The following is a 25691-nucleotide window of genomic DNA, read 5'->3' as shown; positions in this document are numbered from 1 at the left end:
TGCTGCTATTTTAATCGACATCCATTTCCAACTGCCTTTTGGACTTTATTTTCTCTGTGCCCTTCAGACTCTGATAATTTTATGTATATCTGTGATGTAGGAGTTACATTGTCTTTGCATTAGTTTAACATTGAGCTGGAGCTGCAGTAAGGAATGAAATGCCATTTCTTATATAGTGTTATGTAAAAAGATACAATCAAAGTGTTCCTTTGTTTAGCCTAATTTCCACAGCCTAATATTAAACAGGAGGGCTCTTGGCCAGGAAGGCAGTTCAGTGCCTACATTAAAATTAAGCCTGTTGAGAACAGATCTCCTACTGCAGTGATCTGTCACTTTGCCATTTGGTCTCCTTCCCTCTTGTCTTGCTTTTTTTCTGAAATGCTTTTTGCATATTGTCTCATGCCGTGGCACACACATTCTGTTCACTGTCCTCCCTTCAGACCACCTCAAGTTAGCTTGGCTGGGATCAGCAGCCTCATTCATTTCATTCAGTAATTCCTGGGGCAAACAATTCCTTATTGATACGCTTGCCAAAGTTTCATATTTTGGAGCGTGTTGTCTCCCATTCCCTCTTCCTCCTCATTTAAGCCACCGCCCAGGTTACACAGCAGTGGCCGTGGGGGTGCAGGCGGGCAGTGTGGGCAGGGATGTGCCACCATCAGTGTGCAACTGATGAAGTAAGTGCAGCTTGTGCTCCCGCTGAGCACGCACAGCTGTGAGCTCTGTCTGCTGCTGTTCTGTGGGTTGGAGCTCTGCCCCAGGAGCTGACAGAGGCGGCTTGTGTTGCCTTCGCTGTTTGCACTGATGCAGGAGCAATCTCTGCTCTATAGCTAAGGCAGCTTTGTCCTACATTTTTGAATTAATAGTTTTCTGTTACCAAAGGTACCCTTATCCAAAATGCAAGAATGATGCAATCTTGAATTTCAGCCTTCACGCGCTCTATCTGGCTCGCAGGACTCAATCTGATGCCCAGAAAAGTACTTTTAGAGAGGACAGTTTTCTCAGTATCACCAAGGGCTGATTTATCCCCTTTTTGAGGGCAGCAGGGATCTGATCTTCCTACGGACCAGGGGCACATGAGATGGGGCTGGTACGCGGGGTAGAAACAACCACAGGCCGGGCCCCTTCGGGCCGTGAGGGGCCGCGCTGCGCATGCGCACGGCGCCGGGCCCGCGCCCCGCCATTCCCGCGGCCGCCGCGCGGGGGCGGCAGAGCCCAAGGAAGGGCGGGAGCCTCGCGCGCGGCCCCGCCCGACCCCGATCCTGACCCGGTCCCGGTCCTGACCCGGTCCCGGTCCCGGTCAACTCCTATAACCGGGCGCTGCCGGCAGCCCTCAGCACGAGCCGATGGCAGGGTAAGGCCTGCGCCTCTCGCTCCCCGGCGTCCAGGGTACCCGCCCTTCCCGCCCTGCTGAAACGGAGCCTCGCGTCTGAGAGGGAAGGAGGTAACGCCTCAAGCCCTCTAAAATAATGTCTTTTTAACAAGGAAACCCTCGGAGTAGCACGCTGTGCATTGAACAACCGACACCTGCGGTCTCTTCCTTAGGAGCCCAGCCTCTGCAAACCCAGATTTCCCATGTAACTCCCTCCCCGCCCGCCACTGCAGCCCAAGAGTCTCGATGCTCGCAGAAGCCATCAGCTGCCTTGCCTGAGAGCAGAAGTCTCTGTATCACCATTTCTCTTCAGTAATAAGGACTTTGAATTGATTCCCTCCCGTGCAATTCCCACCTTGGGAACAGCATATTCCTTCCTTCAAGTCTGCATAACCAGTGTACAGCCAGTGCCATTCATTTCAAGAATTTAGCTACTGCTCCCCTCCCCTCTCCACCCCAAAGGCATTCCATGAGTGTGATGGAGCTGTGATGTCAACATGTAGCTCAGGAAAACGGTGTAGTGGCAATTTGTAGGACAAAGGCAAGTGTATGTTCAGCAAGAAGTGGGACCATAGGGCACAGCAGAGCTCTTAAGGAATGTGGAAAGGAGCATTGTTTTGGAGTGGCTGACCCCAAGGTGCTGGTGGTATAACCCAATTTAGAGCTCTTAGGAGAGCACACACTGCTATAGCCACATCTCAGACAACTGCAGCTAAACCTAAGCCTCTAGAATGAAACTGCAGATTTTAACACTCAGGCCCTGACTCCAGTCTCAAAAGAGAGGAGAAGTTGAAATTTATTCTCACAAATGACTAGCAAACGACTGGATGCACTCAGGCTGTATAAGGGCACACATGGTCTTCAGTATAAGTTTCATTTCTGGTATAAAACAGAAAAGCCATTTTTAAACAAAACCTACAGGTAAAGAGAAAATATCACATCTTAACAAAAAGGATTTATTGTGACTAAATAAAATGTACAATGTTTCCCAAATGACAGACTGTTTTCAAGACTCTCTGAAGTCTGCAGGTCCATTGAGTAACTTGATCACTTCTTAGCCTGGTGGTTTCATCAAGCTACTTTTTGCCAGACTTCTTTATTCCACCACTGGCTGCCAAAAGAAACAACAGAGCTGGTTAGGTGACTGTAAGAGAGCTTAGCTACAAATGCTGTACCTCATAAAGCTGAATTCCCCCATTAGACAGTCTGCACAGCCCAGGTCCCCACTGGTGAATTGTTTCTGCATGTGTGACTACTCCTGTGTGGTTTCGATCTCACACATCTTACTGTGAACAGTGATTTATGTAACAGTGATTCTACAATGGAACTAAATATTCCAACAGTTACTTTGTTTCCCCATTTATTATTTCTTATACAGCAGGAGCAGGCTAAGGCTAAGGGAATAAACGCACTGGTATCCCTATATCAAAGTCCCCATCTGGGATCAAAGCTCTACAGAAGCAGGTACTGGAATTCCCTGCAGATTACTGAAGACACTAAAGAACACCAGGTATTGACACAGCAACAAGTGTGGCATTTGTTGTAAATGCTGTTTTTCTCCAGTTGTGTCAGGTATGACCAGTGGGAAGGAAAGAGAACACAAGGCTGCACCAAGACAGACTGCAAGGGCTGAGGGTCAGCAACAGACTGCATTGGAACTTGATTCCAACAGCATTGCCCTGCTAAGGCTCTTGGAAATAGGCTGGCCCTGCCACAGCAACACAACAATCGTTACCTACTTCGGTAAGCATCAGACAAGGGCCAGATGACTGACACCAAGTCTAGAAAAGGGCAGAGAAAGAACTCTGAGGAGGTCTGTGAGCTAAAGCACCCTACATAAAATGAGTTTGTGATGGTAAGGACACAAGAGAGGCTCAATGAATTCTTTTGCATCAGCCTGAAACACCAAAGACATTCCAAGTCTCACACCCAGCACACCTCTTGTACAGATAAAACAGAGGAGTTAGATCAGTCTGAAATAAATAAACAATATTCCAAGCCAGTGGAACTGGATGACACTTCCTTCAAGAGCACCCAACAAGCTGTAATGCAAAAATGCAGATCTGCTGGCTAAGTTTTAAAACATCAATACAGACACCATGTCAGAGGACTCATAGACTGCCAGCAAAGCTCCTAGATACGGATTGGGTTCTGTTAGTAACTGAGCAACTACAGAGCAGTGAGTCTGAGCTCAGTCTCTGAGAAGATAACAGAGTCTGGAACACAGCAAATGAATGAATGGTCTTGTGAAAGCTAAGAGGATTTCCATAAAGAGTAAATCCTTCCTCACTGACCTGCTGGGACCCTGAGGTTATCAGTAAGTGTCTGAATAAAGTAACCTCGGGGGACTTCCTATTTTCACACAGACCTGACAGGATTCCATAGCAAAGGCTGTTAGTGGAACTATTTTGCTATGAGACTGTTGGAAAGGTCTTTCAAGACTGAAAGTTTGCTGAAAAACAAGAAATAAAGTGTGAAGTTAATGATCTTCTCAGAATGGAAAAGTGGTTAGTAACATTAATGGGCCACAGGTCAGGAGCAGGCAGGGTGCACCCTTGAACACCTCTGAGGGGACCATGGCAGACACTGGAGGAGCAGAAGGCAAGTGCAGACCCAGTGAACACTGTCACTGAGTGTTTGTCACTTTGTCACTGAGAGCTTGGCCTCCGTGGGCCACCAGGACACGCCCTGTGAACTCCATGTTTTACAGTCACTCAGGCAGAGGGACTGAAGACAGGTTTCCAGTCACTTTTTTTTTTCCCTACCAAAAATCTCCTGCTCTTGAAGGAATTCATCCTCTCAGAGGACAAGCACTGGATTTTTTAAACTTGGAGGACTGTGGCAAAACCTACATGTAACACAATTTAAAAGACTGGTGTACTAAAAATAGAGCAGAAATGTCCCTGCACAAACCAGTGGAGTAAGTCAGTGTGCCAGACACAGTGATTTGCCTGCTGAACCAGAACCTGCATCATTTGGGGATGAAAATGCATAGAAAAGGAAAAAAAAAAAAAAAAAAAAGAAGAAAAAAAGAAAAAAATAGCCTCTATCTGTACCTGCCATCAACTTACTTATCTATGTCAAATAACCCAGAGGCACCTGCCTTTTTGTATTTGTCTAGCAAAAACATAAAATTTTTGAAGCCAGCAAGACCCCCATTTCTCCTGCCAGGATGGCATCTCACTTACCCAGGGGCCCTTTACCAGCAGCTTTTGCTTTCATCTCCTCAAGTTTCTTTTGCTCCTCCTTCTGTTTTTGTTTGAATGCCAGATCCGTCTAAAGGAAAGAACAGCAGCATTTTTTAACATCTCTTCCACAGAAAAATTCAAAAACAACTGAGAAGCAATGGAAAACAAATGTAATATTCCATCAGCAACTAACACCTGACTGGACCAAGGCAGGATGGCTGAATAATGCTAAATATGCAGAACTATCACCAAGGTTTTTGCTGTACCACAAACTAAACTTTAACCCTGCATGTTTGGTGTTTCTGGAATTATTTCCCAGGGCATAATCTCATTCTGAGATTATGATTCCTATGACTGATAGATGTTTGCATTAACACCATTCATTAATATGCCCTCAGTGACACAAGAAGCCCAGCAAAGAGGCACTAACTAAAACATTCAGTCTATAAAGAATGTAAATAAAGTAAGGCTGTTTTCACCTGTAAAAAAACCATACATTTCTAAAAATCCTCCCACACATATTTTTGCTGGGTTTAATAAATTAGTATCAATTCCAAGCAATCTTATGAGACTGCCAGCAAATTGTACAGGCAATGCAGCTATTGAGCCTCCTTACTGGATTAGCCTCCAAATCCAGGAGAAGTCAGACATATTCTGTCCCTTAGATACACATTCTTCACAGACACCAAGGCTGAAAAGGAGCCAGATTTTCAATTTTGCACTCAGAACTTTGGGGAAACTGAATTGAGGACCTTGACAAATGAGATTCTTCACCAATCCAGTCTATCTTTACAGCTGCAAAGCTCTTCTCTTTCCCTTAAAGCCTCCCTTGCTGCAATGTAACTGTATTACTTCCCCTACCTATCCCTCACAGAACAGAATATTCTGTTTCTCTTTCCAGGTTTTCCTGTCTCCTTTTGGCTAATGTGTCTTTCCTAGTAAATCAATCCCTCACATTTATCCACTTCTGTGGGTTTTTTTCTTGCAATGTGTTGCTCCCAAGTGCTCACAGTATTTCAGAGCTGAGACAAAAATAAATATTACATCATTTGACACACAAATGCTTATAACTTTGATCCTTATAAGCACTTTATTAGTTCTACTGTTTCTTTAACAATAAAGCTTATTTAGAAAGCTAAATAAAAAATTATTTTTTTTCCTTTTTCAAAGAGGTATTTGCCTTTTTCCAAACAGTGGCACCTCATCCATAATGCACTATTCTCAGAAGTAGCAGCTGACATCCATACTTAAAAGTAAGGGTTCAGAGTATCTCTAACACACAATTCATTCTACTTAATTTAAGATACACAACACTCCCAGGCTCCTGGGACCGCAGTGATTGACCGACTTAAGATCGCAGACTGATGCTTTGGCAAGAGCATTCCCAGCTCCTGGGGTAGCCAGCGGTGCTGATTCCAGCAGCATGGTGGGCACAGGCGGGATGTCGCGATGGCATCAGAGAAACACAGAATGGGCTGGGTTGGAAGGGACCTTAAAGATCATCTCCTTCCAAAGCCCTGCCATGGCAGAGACACATCCACAAGCTCACGTTTCTCCAAGTTTCGTCCAACCTGGCGCTGAACACTCCCAGGGATGGGGCAGCCACAGCTTCTCCGGGCAGCCTGTGCCAGGGTCTCACCACGCCACGGACAAGAATATCTTCCGATATCTCCCCTAAACCGCCTGTCTTTCGCTTTGAGCCCGTTCCCCCATGCCCTGTCACTACACGCAAATACCAGCAGGAACCCCGCGGGCAGCCAGGCCCGCCGGCTCCCTCAGGGCCGGGCGGAGCTCTCCGCCGCCGGGGCTCTCGCCGCCGGGGCTCTCGCCGCCGGGGCTCTCGCCGCCGGGGCTCCCGCCGCCGGGGCTCCCGCCGCCGGGGCTCCCGCCGCCGGGGCTCTCGCCGCCGGGGCTCTCCGCCGCCGGGGCTCTCCGCCGCCGGGGCTCTCCGCCGCCGGGGCTCTCCGCCGCCGGGGCTCCCGCCGCCGGGGCTCTCGCCGCCGGGGCTCCCGCCGCCGGGGCTCTCGCCGCCGGGGCTCTCGCCGCCCTACCTCATCCAGGTCCTTCGTCTGCTTCTTCGGCTGCTTCAGCGGCTTCTTCTTGCCGCCTGCAAAGACAGAGGAGACAGTGAGCGCCGGGCGGGGCCGGGCGGGCGGCGGCCCCGGGCCCGGCCTTACCCTCCCGGCCCGACATGGCTCCGCTCGCTCCGCCCGCTCCCGCCGCCGCTCCCGCCGCTTCCGCCGCCGCTCCCGCCGCTTCCGCCGCTCCCGCCGCCGCTTCCGCTTCCGCCGCCGGGCCGGGGCAGGTAGGGGGTGCGGCGGGGCCGGAGGGGCTCGGTGGAAGGGCCCCGGGCGGGGCCGGGCTGCGCTGGGCCGCGGCAGCCCCGAGCCCGGCCCCGCTAACACCGGCTGCGGGCCGGCGGCGGCCCCGGGAGCGCGCTGGGCAGCGCCGCGGGCACGGGAGTGCTCCTTGCGAGGGAGGCCAGAGAGGAGCCAGGCACGTAATCCCCATGAAGCTTTCACAACTTCGCGTGTCCTCTGAGCTCACGCTGAGATCACGCTCATCACAGTCTGTGACTGCATAGAAAGTCTTCTTCAAATATCAACTTTCTCACTCTTTTTTTTTTTTTTTTTTCCTATTCTCCAGTAGCCTGAATATTAGGTTAAACTCTTCAGGTAGTGATGCAATTAAGAGAGGGGAGTTTTGCAGCCTGGAACAGACAAAATTGAGCTGATGTTTATTGTGGCCTGCAATGTAGAGTGGGTGTTCAACACTGCTGTTGACAGCAGATGTGTGAGTGATGCTGGCAAGAGAGAGAACTTCTTTCATTTCCATGTTCTTGTGGGTTTGATCTTCCATGTTGTTATGCATGTAAAACAACTGGTTAGATTTTCATAATGCCACTTGGTGTTATTATTAGTTGTTAGAACTAGTCAGCAAGGGAATGAACCTGAGGTGGTCAAAGTTTTTCCAGCTGTTTCAGTATTTTTTTGTGGAGATACCTGTATTAAGCACCTAAAATTAACAAGGAAAGCTGTTTTAAATAGTTTTTTAAACTATGCAGCAGCTATCAAGTGTTCTCAGTAATTCATGTTTTCATATCATATTAGTCTAAACCCAATACAGTCATACTCAAATTTCATATAAAACCTGATGGAAAAGTTCTCCAGTTTCTAGTCTTTAGAGTAATGTGCCTCAGTAGAACTCTAAGATCGTATTTTAAATCAGTAGACAATAAACCATAAATAGCAGCCTGCTTTTGCAGGGTAAGCAAGAATTTTAAGTTCATTTTAAAATGCAGCCCTGTGTGTTAGAATGCTGTGTGTTCTGCCTGAGATTTTTCTATTCCTGTAGCTCATCCTGGTTTATTACTTTGTAGGCAGTCTCATGGGAATACTTGTATTCAGTTCAGCACTTCTGGGTTTTCCCTCTGTCCTTTGTGTTTTTGTCTTTACATCCTTCAACACTTCCTGTATCTGTGCAATGTCAGATAAAGAGAATGATCGAGCCACACTTCTTTTTTTATCAAGATTTTGTCCCCTCTCTGCCTTTTTTCCTTTTCTGTTCTTTTGCAGGATTGTGAGTACCTGAGGCACAAACCACGTCGTGCAATCACTGCTCTGCTGAAGCACTAAATTTCTCTGAAGTTACTCCTGCTGTTACTGGATCTGCACATGATCTCTGTTCACGCCGTGGGTGAATTAGTAATCAAGAAGCATGAAGCATGGTGGGAGTACTTCCTAACAGAAAATAAGGAATCTGTGGCATGATTGCACTTTGTTGAAAATTGTGGAAAGTTCTCTAGGTAAGCAGTGGTGTAAAAGTGCTTGAATTGATTCATTTTGGCACATGTGTAGCTGAAGAGCTGTGAATCAGCCATACTTTAATAACTTCTCTTCTTCTTCCTTGTAGCACTTTTATTTAGTAATTAAATTCAAGATATGGGGCCTATGAAATACAAATCAAGTGTGTCCTCAGTGTCCTGTGGTCTGCAGTATCACCATTCATTGATGAAGTGGAGTCCAAAAGTGAATTTACACATGGTGAGGACTTACTGCCCGTCAGCGCCCAAGAGGCCCGAAGCCAAGTCTGCAGTGGAAATGGCCATGGGTCTCCTTCATCGGATCACAGAATCAGGGACTGCTATGGGAAAAAACTCCCTCCAGAAAGTGTCTGCAACATGCAGGAATTGGTGGGACAGATACGAAGAATTTGTTGGAATCAATGAAGTTCGAGAGGCTCAGGGAAAAGTGACAGAGGTAAACATGGAGATAATGAGCAATTTTTAAAAATATGAATAGAGCTATATGAAGCATAAACACTGTCTGAGGCAGAAAAGTTTATCCAAGGAGAATTATGTCTTTTTCTGCTTTGGTTGTCTGTGCAGGTACTGTGAATGTGTTCTGGTCTATGTATGTGGTCAGTAGAGCGTATCCTCTGAATTGAAATGGAGTTTGTTTTATTTTGTTGGTGGGTTTTTTCCTCCCCCCACCAAAAAAAAAAAAAAAATTAGCAATTTAGATCTGTATGGTAGTAAGTCTCTAAAATAAATGCTCTTTCTTCTCAGGCAGAAAATGTCTTTATGATAGCTCGAGGGATAGTACGAGAGGCTCGTGAAAATGTAGAAGCCCAACAGATGAAACTGAAGGAAATTCGGGATCGATTAGACAGGGTCTCTCGGGATGACACCCAGTATTTAGAACTGGCTACTCTGGAACACAGATTGCTGCAGGTAATTTGTTGGTACTTAAGCATTGGTGAATATGTTGAAAATTTGTGTGCTTTGTTTCCTTCGCCAGTGATTGATTGTCTTTGTAGATGCAGTTCAGTTCTGAAGTGATGAGAGTTAATTTTTTAGGGTACTTGTTTTACTTAGTTGTTACCAATGGTTTGATCCCATGTGCAAATTTTACACGTTAATGCTAAAGTAGAGTAGTAAATTTGAGAATCAAACTGAAGATAATGAGCCTAGAAAATTAATTGTTCTAGTGGTGACCTGTACATGAGTAATTAAAAAAAAGCTGCCATTCAGTGAACTAATTCTCTATTGGATGAGAGAAACTCTCTCAGCTGCTTTCTGCTGGTGTCTGGAGAAGTTAGCAGGGCTGAAACAGTGAACATCACAGGGAGTGAGAGATCTTGCTCACTCATACCCATTTGCTGTCATCACGTGGTTGATTCTCATGTGCAGGATCTTCAGCTGTGATTCCTGATAACCTTTTCCATTTCTCAGATTTAAAATGACATCTCATTGACTTAAGTAGTATTAATAAAGACAATTCCACAGTCAAGGGAAAATTTCTGAAACTGCTAAGAGATGTTCCCAGTTTCCATTCCTTCACCTGCACTGGGGTTTGGGGTTGGTTTGGGTTTTTTTCCTTTAATATAGACTTTATGGCTTCATATTATACCTTCTCTTTTCATCACTATTTCTTGCAGGAAGAGAAGAGGTACCGAGCTGCATATTTAAATGCAGAAGAATCTGAGAGAGAAAAATTCTCTCTCTTCTCTGCAGCTGTCAGAGAAAGCCATGAGAAAGAACGCACACGAGCTGAAAAAACAAAGAACTGGTCTATTATTGGCTCTGTGCTGGGGGCCATTATAGGTGTTCTTGGTTCCACCTATGTCAATCGAGTAAGGCTGCAAGAATTGAAAGTCTTGGTGCTTGAAGCACAGAAGGGCCCAGTAAATTTACAAGAAGCCATCAAAGAACAGGCCTCCAACCATTACTTGCAGCAGAAAGATCTCAGTGATGTCATAGAAGACCTAAAAAATGTGCTGCAAACAACAGCATCGAGGGGAGTGAAAGAAGGGGCTTTGTTAACTAGAGAAACCAGGAATGACTCCATAAAAATAGATTCTCTTTTAATGCCTTTAAATGAGCAGCTAAACTACATTAAACAAGTCAGTTCATGTCTAGGGAGTTTACAACAGCAGTTTAACAGTCTGCAGGAAAGTATCACACAGGTGCTGTCTGAGCTGCAGAGTGTCAAACTCGCCATCCACTCCCGACCTACTGAAAGAGTGATGCCAAGGCCTTCAGGGGAGGGCAAGGGCCAGGCTGCTGCTGTGAGAGATGTGATTTTGGAATTGTGTGATACCGAGAGGAGACTGGAAACGCAAATCAAGAGGAGTTCTATTTACAGCACTGCACTGACATGTGCTATGTTTGCCATTACTCTGCCTGTGCTCTACATCATACTGAAAGGGAACTGATCCCTAATTAATTGTCACAACTTATTAGATTAATAAAGGTAAACTTGCTCTCTAAGAGCCTGGAGTACAAGTCCAAATAAAGCTGCTGTAATGTTTCTCATTATGCCTTCTCTTGTATATTTGAAAAACTTGAAAAGCTTTAGTCCATTACTGCTGCAGGCTCCAAGTCTCTGACACACTGAGCTTTTTAACAAGCAAAGGAAATACCATAGCTCAATCTGTTCATTTCATTCACTGTTTCACTCTTACTGTCTAGTCTTGTGTATTGAAACAGCACACAAAATGCCCCTCTCAGCCCCAAATTGCATCTGCAAGGCCCAAAATGGCCTGTTCAGACCCTGAGTTGTACCCCTGCTTGCTCCCAGTGCTACATCACCCCACAGTGGTCCCAGTTGTTCCCATCAGATCTCTTAACTCACCCCAATGGGCTTCTGTTTGCATCCCCAGTGGCCCCAGTAGCCCAGGACAAGCCCTGTAGTATAATCATGTGCATATCCTGGGTACCCTGACCCACAGATCCCTGTACCCAGCCCCAAGCCACTCTGCATTCCCCAGCCACCTCCCAGACCCCTTGAGATTCTGGGGTTCAGACACATTTATTGCTGGAACAGACAGGTTTTGGGGCCTGACCCATGGACTGCTGTCCCTCCATCCTCATTGTTCCCCTCTCCCCCAGGTGTGGGCACAAGGAGGAGTCTTCTTCAGAAGAACAGTGCCAGAACTGAGCCAAGGTGATCCCCCCAAATCCTGCTTCCCCTCAGAGCCCTCAGTGTTGCCCTGTCACCTCTCTGTCCCCCAGGATACCATGAAGGTCTATTACATCTTTACCAACCCACACTGTGGCCGCTACTGGACCAAGTGACAGAACCTCAAGATGGACATGATACAACTGATGAAATACATTGTGATTTTCACTCTGGAGTTGGATTTGTGATTTTCTCTTCCAGTTATTCATTTGCTTTGTCATTGATTTAAATGCCTCATGTATAATTCTCTCTATTTTGCTCTTTATTTTTCTGTAGTTTTGCCGTTTGTTCATTCACAAATCATTAGGATTTATCTCAACAAACAGCCACATGATGAATTTAAAATACATTGAAGCTACACATGGCAACCTTTTCCTAGGATGGTTTGTCATGAAGTATCCAAAACATTTCTGAAGCTTCAGCTCTTTGTTATTGATACCTAAATGTCCTTCAAGATTTGCAGGCAAGGAAAGAGGAAAAGAGTTCAGATACAGAGCTGTGTTAAGTATGATGGTGTTTATTCTGACAATATAAGCCAATTATGCTTTCTCTACAGACTCCTTAACCTGTCATTCCTAAGGTATTTTGTGGTTTTAGTAATCATCTCTGGAGCAATCACTTTCTTATCCTTGCTAGTATCTCATTGGGCCTTTCTCCAGGTTTGTTGTTTCGGGGTTTTTTCATAATCTTGTCCTGCCTGGAAATTGAAATGCTACTCTACAGCAGGTGCTTTTAAGCCAGTACTTTAGCAGTAATAGACAAACTACTGCAAAATAATATTTGGAAATAAGCGGAAAGTCCAGCTGCCTGTTTTTCCTGGAAGGATGAAAATTGGCTGATTGAGGCTAAACACTTGCCTGAACAGTTAAACATCAGTATCTGTGTGTGGCCTCACACAAGGTTTCTGGTAGGGCTCAGATAAGAAATCGTTTTCTCCCTGTGATGGCAGCAGACAGGCAAATCCAGTGTGGAGCTCCTGCTTCACAAGCACTTCTGTGGGACCTTTGCAGACAAAGGAGCAGCGTGCTCACTCCATGTTGAAATGCTTTTGTGTGAGCAGCTCGCCTGTCTGGTACACACTGCTGTGGGTGGGACTTTCTCCCGTTCTAAGAGAGTTTGAAGTTTTGATTATAAGCTCCTAAGACTGCAAGATCTTTGGGACAGGGACTATGTGGCACCAACTACTTTTAGTATCACTGGGTGCTAATGACAGAATAAAGAAACAATGTTAGGAATGATCTTTGATGATTCACTACCTGTAAGAGAAATGAAAGAGCAAAAGGTGGCTTTGGGAAGTGCCACTGCTGATTTATACATTGATTATTTGGAGTGTGAAGTGAGTAAGAAACATCTGTCAGGGAAGCAGTTTGATCTGCTGGCTTCAGAACTGGGATAAAAATTCCTATACACTTATCTGTATCAAGAAGTGTGCATACAGATCAATAGAATTTTTCAAATCCATAATATTTCATTTTATCATGTCACAAATATTTTACAGGTTATATTTCTTTCAGGAGCTTGATGAAAATCAGACAACTGTGTAGTTAAAGGGGAAGGACTAGTACAATGGTTCTATTTGTAATTTGCCACACTAGTCACTGAAAATTTTGTTCTGGCTTGGGATTTGGGATATTTTGTCAATTTAACTACATAAACTTGGCCCCCCTTACTATAACTGGCTGATTTTTTTATTTGACATCACTGAAAATGTGGATTATATATATCAGCACGGGTTTTAAATGCTGAAGGTTAGGCAGTTAAACTTGAAAGTCAAGGAGCACTCACTGAATTGTACTTGATGGCATCAAAAACAAGCAGAGGTCTGAGGCTAAACTTGTGTACAATAAATGAGAATACAAAACTGAGGGCTGTTTATTGCTCTGAAGAAATCTGCTTTTATCCATTTAAAGAGAGTATTATGAAGGTCTGTAGCTTTAACTCTATGTATAGTTACAGGAAGAAAAAGTCAGTCAAGGACTGTTATGAACAGTCAATGAAGAGTAGCAAACAGATCTGTAATAAATGATTGTTTGAAATAACACCTGAAATTTGAGAAGAGCTGGAAGGTATATCTATCAAGATGAAAATAACTGGTCATTTGTAGGAAGTTTCAAAGACTCAGGAACAGATCCTGTGTGCAGCTGGCTGAGTTCTGTGTTACAAGTAATTACCATGGCTCACTTAGTTCTGCTCTTCCTTGCTAAATCCTCCTATGTGAAGTGACAGCAGAATAATTTCAATTAGGGAAAAACCCTTGTAATTAACTGTGACTATATAATAATTAGGAGACAAGATTTATGTATTCCCTCAATCCTGGATTAATCATCACTCCATTGTGGCAAAGATCTAAATGTGTAGCTTGGTACTGCAGTGTATGTGCACCCCAAAGCCAGAAGGTGTGGCTGCAGCAGTGGCAGCTGTACCTGAGCTGGCTGAAGGCAATATCCAGGAAGATGCTATAACATGGACTAGATGTATAATCTGTTTAGTACTTTGTGCTAAATCTTTGTCATGGTAACACAGGCAGCAAATACATGAGTTTGAACAAAACCAGCACAGCTGTGTAGGGGGTATTTACCTGGGCACTCACCTCAGTTCAAATACATTTATAGCAGTGATTTACACAAGCACATGACATCTCAGTGCATGTTTCCTGATGATTCAGCCAGGACTAACTGAATGCTTTTTGCCTGTGCTCTTCAGGTCTATTCTAGTAAAAACTAAGAAACAGAACAAATAAAAAACCCCAACACACACACCAACCTGCATTCTGTTCTTCTGTTGCATACCTTTGGGTTATTAAAAAGGTTTATAATAGATAGCTGAGTTTCCCTTTTGGAATGAGGTCTCTCAGCAGATCTTTTCTTCAATTAGTAATTTCTGCTTGCTAAGGCCTTTTGAGACTTGAATTCTTACTCTGTGAGCAAAGACCTCTCTAGGCAGGATGGTTCAGCCAGCCCTGGGCCCCAGTGCTCATCCGAGGGGGATGGTGGTTGCAAAATTATGTACAGGACTGGTGAGGCCAGGGACTGACCTGGGTGCAGTGGGTAGGTCAGAGGAAGCCAGTGCTCATTCAGATTAGTTCCTCTGTCAGGCCAGACACAGAAGCTGAGTTAGGGAGAACCTGGTAAGAGCAACAGGAAGCCCTTTGATAGATATTAACTATAGAAAAATGGGTGGCAGTGGCCTGAGCTTGGCCTGTGCTAAGCTATTTTGGGTTCTTACTGCTCCTTGAGAAACCACCAGTAACTCAAAAGCAAACAGCTTGTGGCTATGGAAATAACTTTGAATGAGGTCACTGCAGACTTCTAACAGTAGGTGCATTCTGAAGAGAAAAGTTGCCCTTCCTTCCACTCATGAGAGAACTAGAAAATGTTGCTTAAGAAGACAGGACAAAAGCAGATGTAATGTAACAATCAGGATATATATTTATTTATTAATACTTCCAGTTTGAATGTTCCAACATTGTAGGATCCTGGTCGGAAGTTGCAGGTGCTCCTGTTGATTTCTTTGTTTGTTTGGAAAAGACAGTTCCTTTCACAATATTCCCTCTAAAAACAAATACTTCCCTCTTTGTGGAGCATAGGAGTGGTAGAGATGTCCTGTTTACCTCAGGAAAAGGTTTGAGATTTGCTGTAGGAATGAGGTTTGTGAGCTAAGAAAAGGCAGACAATGCTGGATTTGTCCACATTATATTTAGAACTGTATTTTATTGCCGGATTTTTGCTAGCAAGTTACATTCATGACCTCACTCATAAAGCACAGAGAAGTGAGATTTCTGGTGCTTGGCATTGGATAATCTGAGAAGGTCTCTGCTTAAACACAGCAGCAGAACTCCAAGATAAAGGGATTGCCACAAGCGTCCCAAGCTTGTTTTGCTGTGTTCTGCAGGGAGAAGGCAAACCCATGCAAATATGTGTGTGCTCAAAGTCTCCTGCTCTATCCCTGCAGGTTCTGGGGTGTTGGCTATTTTTTGTACTCAAAATCAGATCCTTAAATATCAACAGGCTGCTGCCAGCAGATCTGTAGGTACCCAAATCACCATAACAAATACCTTAATGCTGTTTCTAAATATTCTGACAACTGAAAGCTTGAAAGGAATGGGGTCAGATATGAAGTAGGGTAGATGTAGCTAACCTTCAGCTGGTCCCTGAATTACTGCTCTAAATACACTTCATTCCCAGAAGCTACAGACAGTATTCACATATCCCTTGTGACTTTCTAAACTTGTCTCATCTCCTGCTTGGAGGGGAGGAAGAGTAGGAAGGAAATCAAAAGGAGCATAAGCAGCTGCTTGCCTTGTGATTATTGTAATAGTTATGAAACAAACTTAGCTAACCTGCTTAGAACCAGACATTAACAAGAGTTTTTACAGAAAAGGATCCTTTAGGGACTTAAATATACTAAAAGCAACACAACAAAACAAACCTGAACAAATGGAAAGAAAAATTTTTTTCACTTGTTCCTCAAAATGTTTGTTCTTTGTGTGACACCATTTTCACAGCTGTATAATGTTTGAGAAATAGCTTTTCCTCCAGGGTTTGATTGGTTTGTTTGGGGTTTTTTTTTAAGAACTGCAAAATGTTTGTGCAGACTGATAAAAACGCTTCCCAGAAGGGGGAATGGTTAATCCTACAGTGGTTTTACAACACCCTTGTCTCTCAGAAGGGCTGTAGGAGGGGTGGGACAGAAGGAAAAGCCTCTCCTTTCAAATGTGCTCTCATAGGGGCTTTTGCTGTTTTTTAAGTGAAGCTTGCAGATGTTTTTTACCAGACAGAAGGGGCTGCAGGTTGGGACTGGCTCTGGAGAATATGCACAAAGCAGATTAGTGTTTTGAGTCAGGAATGGGTTGGAGCAAAGAAAAGTTAGGAGATTTTTTTTTTTTTTTTTAATGCTCTTAGTCACCAAAACTGGATTTTGGCAGATGCATTTTAAGTGCAGTTAAATTGTGTCTGATTGGTGAGATGATAATTCAGTGAGCTCTAAGCTAAAGAGCATTTCAGTGAGCAGGGTGTGGTAATAGGATGGCTTTTTCTGTGTTGGGGGAAGAACAAGTAAGGGATCATCTCCTCAGGGGAGTCCTCATGGGCTCTGCATACAGCATGCTCCAAGGACTCTTCAGCATATTGAAGGGCCAAGGAGCAAAGGTCCAGAGAGGCAGCCAGTAGTTGCCTCTGAAATAATCCTTTCTTTGGGAGACCATGATCATGCTGCCAGATCCTGGGGATTGTTCAGCATCTCTAAGCTTTCAGACATATTTTTTCCTTCATAAAATTTGGGGGCTGGGAGTAAGAGAGACTGATGTATTGTAACAAAGACAGTAGATGTTTAATGACACTTCTGAACGTGGGATTTGTACCAACTACGTCCCTCTGAAATGTCAGAAATGAACGTGGGAGGAAAGACCAATTCAGACTTTCAGAGCAACATTATGTCTTCAATGGAGATCTGTAGCTTCATCTACAGCCAAAAAGGAGAAGTGATGGGCACCCCAGCATAAGGCAAATTCTGTACTTTGCACAACCCAGGCCAGTGCACTCTTCCTCAGTTTCCTTTTACCTACAGCTCTTGAATCGCTTCTTCACATCCTCAGAGATGTTTTCTTTCATCCACACAAAATTTGTGGCTGGGTGCTTAAGGCATAACCCCATCTTTTGTCTGGGATTGCCAAACATCTGGCAGTCAGCTCAGCAGGCAAATGACAAGTACTTACAGGCAGTCACTGCATGTATAGCAAGTCATTTGTTAGACTAACTGTATATTCGCTGATCAACAACACAGCAGAGTACAGCACATCTGGGAAACACAGAAGTTACAGTGTGAGTGAGAAAAATGGGAGCATTAATTCTGTCCCTCTGTAGAACTGTTACTGACAGAACTTACCCCTAATTCAGAGAGAGGATTTTATGCAGTCAGTTCTCAGTGGTAAGTAATGCCTTTGTCTCTTACACAGAGCACCAGCCTCTGCTCTGCCCATAACTGGAGCTTCCAGCTTCACAGGAATAAAAATCACAAAACCAGCAGTCAGTTTATATTACACATATCACTTCAGGCGCTTCTGCTTTATGGTGCTTTTGTCTCCACCGACTTTCAGCTGGAATGGTATGTCCTTCGCTGTTTTGCAACTAGAGATAACTATGCTTTTGTCACATTCTTCCATCTCGCTCATGTGCTGGTTCCCACATGCGCTGCAAACGGGAGCTGGGCTGTGCCTCATCCTCCCGATGCTGTGTGTGTAGGGGGACAAACTGGGTTTGCTGTCAGGTTTGCTGTCAGGTTTGCTGTCAGGTTCTGCTCCCTGTGCCCCTGCCCGCTGCAGCTCACCCGCACCTCTCGGCTGGGGAGAGCCGAGCACAAAGGCTTGAGAGCCTAACTGCAAAGTCACATTGCTACAAACGCGGAGACGAGACAAACGCTGCCATTTCTTCCAAAATACGCAGCTTTATGCCCAGCTCTCATCAGCGGCGCCGCGGACTCCTCTGGCGCAGCGCTGTGCACTCGGGCCGGCCGGCAGCCGCCGCTGGTTGTGGCGGCAGCGTGCGGAGCAGTGTCGGTGCCCGTGCCTCGCTTGGTGCCGGCGGCAAGAGCCGGGGGCAGGAGCCCCAGGCGGGAGCCGGCAGCGGGATCCCCAGCGGGATCCCCGGCGGGAGCAGGAGCCCCAGGCGGGAGCCGGCAGCGGGATCCCCAGCGGGATCCCCGGCGGGAGCAGGAGCTCCAGGCGGGAGCCGGCAGCGGGATTCCCGGCGGGAGGAGGCAGCGGGAGCCCCCGGCCGCCGCCGGCCCCGGCGCGGGGATCCCGGGCACGGCCCGGGGCGCGGAGCGGCCGCTGGCCACGCCCCCTCCCTGCGCCAGCCAATGGGGTCTCGCCGCCGGCCGCGTGCCGGGAGGGGGCAGCCGGATCCTGCGGGGCGGGGCCGCCTTGGGGGCGTGGCCTCGGCGGAGCGGGCGGCTGCTATTGGAGGAGCGCGGCGGGGGCGGGGCGGCCGGCGGGGAGCGGGCGGGGCGGGCGCTCCGCGGCTCGGTGCGGGCAGCGCTCGGCGGCGGGAGCGGAGCGGGGCGGCCGCCCGGCAGGTGAGGGGCGGCGGGCACCGGGGCCGCGGGCAGGGGAGAGTGGGCGGCTGCCGCCGCCGCGCCCGGCCTGGAGCGGGGAAGCGCTGCCGGGGGTCAGCGGCCGGCGGCAGGTGCCGCCCGGGGGCCGCGCTTTGTCTCCGCGTGGGGGGATGGGCGCGGCCCCTCCGGAGCGGCGGCGCCTCCCGGGCGGGGCGAGGGGGCTCCGGTGGGCTGGGAAACTCCCCGCTCCTGGCCGCCCCCCGCGGCGGGCTCTGCGGGGAGGAGGGCGGGGGTCCCGCGGCTCCGCGCCCCGGAGGGGCAGCAGGAGCGGGCGGCGGGGCTGGCGAGCCCCTCCGGCGGCGGTGGCAGTGCCGGGATGCGGGGAGCAGCGGGACCGGGCGAGCCCCCCGCGCCCGGGCACGGCTCGGCGGGAGGCGGCACCGCGCCGGGCAGCCCGTGCGGCCGCGCTGGAAGAGCTGCCCGGCCCCGGTCCCGCTCCTCGGCGCGCACTGCTGGGTAATTCCTGCCGGTCGGAGAGCTCGTTTTCCACCTTGAGCGCATTCCTTTCGAAAGAGTTTGCAGCAAGTGTTTGGGCCCCTCTGAGCAGGTGTGTTTTGTGTTCCAGGAGTTGCAATTTGAGATCTTTATTTTTTTAAATCTAAACTTTCTGTGACTGCTGTTTTATCTCAGGGAGCAGTCTGGAACAGGAGTAGTCCTGGGAGAGTATGTGGAGTGCTGCTCTAGTTACAAAGAGGAAGGGGCTTACAACCCTGCGTGTTGTAAAACAGCAGGGTCAGTATTTTACTTAAACAAGTGCTCTATTCTGTGCAAGGCTGAATGTGATGTGCTCATTTGTGACCTCACTTTTTGAACAGGGATCACAGAAGTGCTCTGCCTTGTGTATGAAATGCAGAAATCGATGACTTATGTTAATGATGTGTCTGTGTGACATCGGGGAGCTAAGCCAGTGATGGAAGCATTCCCCCTGATTCAAGGGGAAGCTGATGCACTGAGATGTTTTGCATTGTAATGGGGAAATTGGTGTTTCCCCTTACTACAAATGGGGCATGGAATTTCACAGGTTTTAATAAGGTCACTTTGAGAGGCCAGCAATGCCTAGCAGAATCGCAGGAGAAGAGAGCAAACAAGTTATGGATTGAGAAGAATCTGGCAGAGAAGGTGACTTGTAGGTAGTTTGGTGCGGAGCAGACTATTTCTATGCACATCCACACCTGTGTACAGCTGAGCCAGAATCTGCAAGCCAGGGACTTGCCCTGAACTGAGATTTGGCCAGAAAGCATTTACTATAGCGCAGTCATATATGGAATTTTCTCTTTAAATTTCTTCCTAACACGTGAAAAGAGTTAGGTTAGTAATACGATTAACAATATTTAATAAGATTAAAATCACCAGCATAACCCTTGAGAAAGGTGGGTGCAGACTGTCAGCAGTTGACACTTTTAATCTCTGCTTTCTCTCATGTGAATGCTGTAAAGAGTTCAGGCTCCAAGACTCTGCTTGCTTTTCAGAACAGAAAAATTCTGCCCTCGCCTGCTGACAGCTCAGGTATTGCCTTACCTTTCATGTCCACCAACAGCATCATATTCCCAGCGGGGCCACGGGATGTTCCCATATAAGGGCAGAGGGAATAGCTGACAGAGGGCTGTAATGAGTGTGCAGAGCTGTTCCCTTCAGTGCCAGTCTTTGTGTGAAGCTGGGTTGTTGCTGGAGTGTTCCTGCTGCTGGCACGCTTGGGTTTTCCTGGCGATGCCAGCGGAGCCTGTAGGGACTAAACGAGTCTGAAAAGTATCTGTTGCTGCCGAAGGTGGCCCCGTGAGCCTGCAGAGAGGCTGCCTGCCAGATTAAGCAGTGCCAGTTGTTTGTTGGGTGTGCTCTGCAGGAAAAAGCACCCACCCAGGTTGCCTGTGTGGGGTGTGTGCTATCCAGCGCTGTCCAATAGAAGACAAAAGTAATTGCACTTTCTGTCTTCCACTCTTGCTGTTTGATTTCTGGAGAGTTTCTTTAGCCAAAGATGGGTATAGGGAAGCATGATGTCTTTTTCAGTGTACGTTTCAGTGTCTGCTAGAGAGGGAGAACAACAGACGAGGACAAGTTCAGAAGAAGATGAAGCAGCCACTCCCCAGAAATACTTGACATTTTTTTCTGGTAAAAGCTTTACTGCTGAATTGGGTAGTTTGACATTATTTCTCTTCTCTCATCTTCTTCTCTGTCTCTGTCCTTCCTGCTGCCTATCAAAGCAAACTCACAAGGACATCAGTTTCTTCTCCTCACTGACAGCTTCTCCATCTGTTCTGTTTTTGTTTGTAGCTGTTGGTTTTTTTCCTCCTGAAACTTCAAATTGTTTGTTGTAGCCAAGTTGTGAGCTGAACCCTCCCAATCTTGCATAAGGGCATCTTGGAGGAAGATGATAGGACTTTGATTCATCCCAGCTTGGAGGCTGTGCAGGGTGGTAGCAGGCAGAGGAGGCATGAGCCTGCCTGCTTCCTTGTAAGAATTAGCCCTCTAGATACAAGCTAGTTTCAGGAAGCAGGGCTTGGACTGGTGCCCTTTTTGCTCACCTGGATCTTCAGTGAAACGTCTTTGTGCTCTGCGTGCTGGGATCTGGTGTGTTCTACTGACTCTCCTTTGCATTCCCTATAATCTGTTAAAGCCCTGGATTTGATTTGCATTTATTTGTTGTTCTTGTGAGTATCTGATTGCAGGATTACTGTATCTGAAAGGATTCATCTTCTGCTGTTCATGAAAACCACAGGAGGGCTGCTTTTGCCTTTATGGGAATGTGCCAGCTGGTCTTTCATTGTGCTGGTATCATTTTCCCTGTCCTGTTACTGGAGGCGTCTTTGACCTGATGGTTGTGATGATGTCTTTAGAGAAGATTCATATTGATCATTATTTGAGCTTTGTCTGGTTTAATCTCAGTGCTGGAAGACAATTCCTATAAATTCTTACATGTGTTTTTCAGAAACAAGTGATTGAGGCAGTGGGAGCACGTGCACAGTCCCGTGACACGATACCGCTGTTCCGGAAGGCAGAGTAGATGCTTAATTTAATTGGGAAACAGTAAACTCACGTGTTGCACTGTCTTTACTCCAGCACAGTGGCAAAAGCCAAAGGACCTTTCCTGGTGGCACACTGAATCTGGGAGACTCTCTAAAATCAGCATGGAGGGGGTTTTGCTACCTGCATTTTTCTCTGGAACCATGAAGAATCAGCCTGCGTGCTGTGGTTTGCCACAGCGATAACTGAGATGCTCCCCTGCTTAATAAGCTGGCTGGGGTTGTAGTTGGAGCTCAGACTTGCTAAGCTGCAGAGGTGCAAAAACACGAAGGAGGATGTTCCAACCTGTACCAACACGCAGCCCTGACTAATGGGAGAACCACAGTGCTTTGGTATGAGCTCTCTGCCTCTTCTCCCCAACTGCTTAAGTAATAAATGCAGAGGACTTGTTTTCACTGCTAATAATTTTTTTCTGCCAAGTAGTAACTAAGACATCTGAGCTATTCTGAGGTTCCAGGAAACAATTTAGGGTTGTTTTTTTTTGTTAGCTAGAACTAAGTGCTGCCTCCCAATGCTTGTGAGGGAAAGAAAAAAGAAGAAACAAATGGTTTCAGTTTAGGTAAATTTTTTTGTTGTTAGTTTGTTTTGTTTTGTATTTTTGCCTTGTTTTTGTTTATTTTTTGTGTTGTTTTGTTATTGAATCAATTTTAAAATAGTTTCTAATATCCTGAATTTAATTTTAGACCTTCACTTTCAAGTCCTGCCTGCCAATCGCAAGCAAGAAAAAGAGGGGTAAAGGAAGTAGAAAACAAATTTATGGTAGTATAATCTCATTTTAGATGTTGATCAAAATGTGAAATGAATCTTTGAATGAAACAGATCGTAAGGAAATGTCCAGATTGCAGACTTGAATTGAATGGGAACTTTAGTGATGTGATAGCAGTTTAAAAGCTGCAAGTACTGTTAGAATCACTTCTTCTGTGCCTGGAAAACGTGTGAGATTTTGCTTTGCTTTTGGCTCTGAAGTTTAACTGTGGAACAGCCTGGAAATGTTGAGTTTCCCTAGCCTCTGCTCTGCACCAGCACTGCTGCTCTCAAAATTGTTGCAACTTCATAGCTACTCCCTTTTGGAAAATGATAATTCACTTCCCTTCTTGAAGTATCCGAATGCTGTAATTTTATCTTGCTACTTGTATCTATTCCTGGTCTATCCCATGTGGGAAGTCTCTCGTCCTTGTGTCACAGGCTGTAAGGGAATTGATCTTTGCTTCTGGTGGTGGTTTAGCTGGGCTGGTTCTGTACTGGGGACTGGAATTTAGGAATTGTGTCACCACTTGCTCCAGATACCCACATAGAATCTGTGGTGAGCCCTTGGGACACACAGCTGTAAGGTATTGACTAAATGGTTTGCTTTGTATCTGCAGGTGCAGACAATTTCAAGTCATCACCATTCTCCCTCTCTTTGCACTTTTCCTTGATTCTGAAATTAAAGGCAGTGCTTCTGAGCTTCAGTGAAAAAAACATGTGTGTCAGCTTATCTCAGCATAATGTGGTATTGAGTCTCAATGATGGGGTTCATCCTGCTGCTGAAGTTACTCCAGGGAGAATCAGTCCTTGTGTCCTACCCCTCCCTGCAGCTCTGCTGTGGCAGGAGGGTAGTTGTGCCTGGAACTGTGCAGGTGGAGGAAGCTGACTGTGTTCAAGCATTTATGTTGATGAATCTTGTTTTCTGACTAAATTGCATGTCATTCTATAAATAGAGTGGGTATGTTTGACATCTTACCCTGTTATAATAATTCTCAAAATTACTACATAGAAGTAGTGTTTTCAGCTGAGGGTTCCTGCCCATGTATGTAATTTCAAAATAATTTTTGTTTCAATCTCTGCTCTTTTAGCTTTCTTGTACTGCACCATTTCACAATTTGGGTAAGTGGCTTCCCTGCTCTTTGTGTGGAGTTACATTAAGAACTGGAGTGCCACCTGTCTCCCCCCTCTGATACTGACTCCTGAAGACTGTGTGCTCTTGAAATCTCTCTGTGCCCATGCCCTCATCCTCCTGTGTGAGACACTGAAGAATTTTGAGTTCTCTAATTTCCATAAAGAAATGCCAACCTCTGTGGACAGCTGGCCAAGCAAATGCTTGAGAAAATGCTCCTGGCATTGCCTGCTGAGTGTTCTGCTCAGCTGGAAGTCCTTCAGACAAAATATTTGAAGCAGAGGAACCATGGCTTCAGAGATGGCCCTGCCAGACTGGGCTTTGTCCGAAATAATGTCCTCACTGAAGCTGTTGTAGGGTTTTGGACAGCTTGGAGGTAGTTAATGGTCCTGGAGCAACTCCCTCTTTACTACTTTCAGCCTTGATCCCAAGATTTTTTTGCATTGAACCTTCTTAAAATGCCGGAGAGAGTGATTGTGTTAGTGAATTACAAAATTATCATATGTGACAGCATTTTGGTAATACATGTGATGAGAATTTTGATCATCTGCTATCTTCCATACACCAGAGTCATAAGCTCTTCTCACCTGTCTTCTGCTGTCTCCTAGTGTGGCCTAAAGTTGTAGGTGCTAGAGATTTAAAGTGCAGAAGCAGTTCCTGGACTTTTGAATTGCACTGACATCAACATTTTGATCTTTATTTGCTTCCTGCTTGGTTTCTTGCATACTGATTGCAGTCTACTACTGAATTATTCTACCCCAGAGAATGGTAAAGCTGATCTGCAACTGAATTAATTGCATGAAATCTGTGTGTGCCACTGTGGGAAACAGAGAAGTACTAACCAGGGGCTTGGTTTATTTGCCAGATCTTTTCAGCATTTTGATAGAAATTGATGAAATGAAGTTGCAGAAAGGTTGAAGTACCTGGGGAGACTATAGCATTTTTGAATTTATATTCTGATCCTTTGCTGAAACATAGTTTGAATTGCATTTCATGTCAACCTGAAAGTTGAGAGAGATTTAAGGCAAAGATTGCAAGGGCTTTTTGCTGTTTGTCCTGTGTGGCAGTGCAGCTTTCTCATGGCTGTGATGGAGAGGTGTGGTTCCCTTGTGTGACTGTGCCTTCTGAGGCACTGCTGTGGCTGTAACGGGTAACACTGACTCGTACTGTTTGTTTCCTCCTTTGATCTAAATTATTTCCTCTCTTTTGGGGATTTGTAACCAGAAACTGTTCTCCAGATGCGTGACAGCCAACAGAGGTGCATGTGCAATTTCAGAATGGCCCTGGGTGATTGCTACCAGCTTGTCCTCTTGGCAGCATAGGCAGGATTTGAATTGGCAGGAAGGCAGAGCAGCCCCTGCGGCACTGCCATCCCCGAGTGACTCGATGTGCTGAGCTCCTTGGCCCCAGGAACAGCCAGCTGGAGTCCCAGAGCTGGAGTGTCTGGCTGTGCTTTGTGCCCAGCACTGCTGAGATGATGCAGAGCTAAAGAAAAAGGAGTGGTGGGGTAGAGCAGCTGCCATACAAATGCTGCTCTTGCTCTCTGTACTGCCCAGAGTGCAGGTACCTGCAAGATTTCTTCCCACAGCAGCACAGATGGGCAGCAGGGATGTGTTGCTGGCAGTGTGGCCATATAAGCAGCTGCACAGGACCAGATAAAAGAGCCATTTAGCCTGTTTTGCTTTCTCTGGGCTTGGGACAGTCAAGTCTCTGTCCTCACAGTGCTCAAGTCACCATGGCCCCTTCCTTCTCCACATTGAACTGGTCTGCAGGGGAGGTGAAAGCCTGTGTCAGAAGCCTCAGTAACAAGCTCAGCAGAGTGCCATAAATATAAAGGCTTCTGACAAACATGGTTTCTTGCTAATTATATTTTTTACTTCTTCTTGTATGTTGTAGTGGCAGTACTGTTGTGGATACTTGAGCTTTGTAAATGCATTTTATGGGCATAGAACACAGGCAGCCCCCTGCCATCGACGGTCTTTTAATTCTGTTTCATTGTGGGTCTGATGCCTGTCTGTACAGGGTGGTGGCATCATGAAGCTTTCCTTAGTGACCTATACTGAAAATGGCCACTGTTCACAATGCTTAACTAGGCTTCACCACTGTGGAGAGCTGTCTCTGTTGAACTCTGTGAGTAAGGGTTGTGAAGAGTGGAAAGAGTAGAT

The 25691-nt window shown here is 46.3% G+C and overlaps 2 protein-coding genes and 1 long non-coding RNA gene across 6 annotated transcripts in view; 2 read left to right on the top strand and 1 right to left on the bottom strand.

Annotated features, from left to right (window-relative positions):
• Positions 1-2307: 2307 nt before the first annotated feature.
• On the bottom strand, positions 2308-6799 carry LOC110471388 (uncharacterized). The gene is made up of 4 exons (XR_002465581.3): positions 6738-6799; positions 6612-6667; positions 4561-4648; positions 2308-2483 (listed from the first exon to the last, which is right to left on the bottom strand). It is a non-coding gene; the product is annotated as an uncharacterized LOC110471388 (long non-coding RNA).
• CCDC51 (coiled-coil domain containing 51) lies at positions 6728-10876 on the top strand. 2 transcript variants are annotated; one of them, XM_021531873.3, is made up of 5 exons: positions 6728-6865; positions 8136-8365; positions 8473-8819; positions 9128-9292; positions 10000-10876. In XM_021531873.3, exons 3-5 carry the CDS (start codon positions 8502-8504, stop codon positions 10774-10776), a joined length of 1260 nt encoding a protein of 419 aa, XP_021387548.1. In that variant the 5' UTR covers positions 6728-6865; positions 8136-8365; positions 8473-8501; the 3' UTR covers positions 10777-10876. The 2 variants fall into 2 exon arrangements, with proteins under 2 accessions (XP_021387548.1, XP_077642258.1); XM_077786132.2 differs by lacking the exon at positions 6728-6865 and adding an exon at positions 6914-7056.
• Positions 10877-18491: 7615 nt separating this feature from the next.
• Positions 18492-25691, top strand: part of PLXNB1 (plexin B1) — a 77067-nt gene continuing 69867 nt past the window's right edge. For 2 of the 3 annotated variants that reach the window (XM_021531442.4, XM_021531427.4), the window contains exon 1: positions 18492-18593. The gene's annotated coding sequence lies outside the window, so the exon portion shown is untranslated. The remainder of the gene's footprint in view (positions 18594-25691) is intronic. The other variant, XM_077786133.2, reaches the window with a different exon arrangement.

This window comes from Lonchura striata, chromosome 12 (genome assembly GCF_050655825.1).
Source record: "Lonchura striata isolate lonStrDom1 chromosome 12, ASM5065582v1, whole genome shotgun sequence".
Lineage (NCBI taxonomy): Eukaryota > Metazoa > Chordata > Aves > Passeriformes > Estrildidae > Lonchura > Lonchura striata.
Note: the sequence above shows the minus strand (reverse complement) of the source record. Positions and strands in the feature narration are given on the sequence as shown.

What these genes read in the sequence shown, in the direction of transcription:
- CCDC51 (XM_021531873.3), top strand. Translation starts at nt 8,502, where the DNA reads ATGGGGCCTATGAAATACAAATCAAGTGTGTCCTCAGTGTCCTGTGGT. An exon ending in CTCAGGGAAAAGTGACAGAG is followed by an intron (nt 8,820 to 9,127) that starts GTAAACATGGAG and finishes CTTTCTTCTCAG; the next exon opens with GCAGAAAATGTCTTTATGAT. An exon ending in TGGAACACAGATTGCTGCAG is followed by an intron (nt 9,293 to 9,999) that starts GTAATTTGTTGG and finishes TATTTCTTGCAG; the next exon opens with GAAGAGAAGAGGTACCGAGC.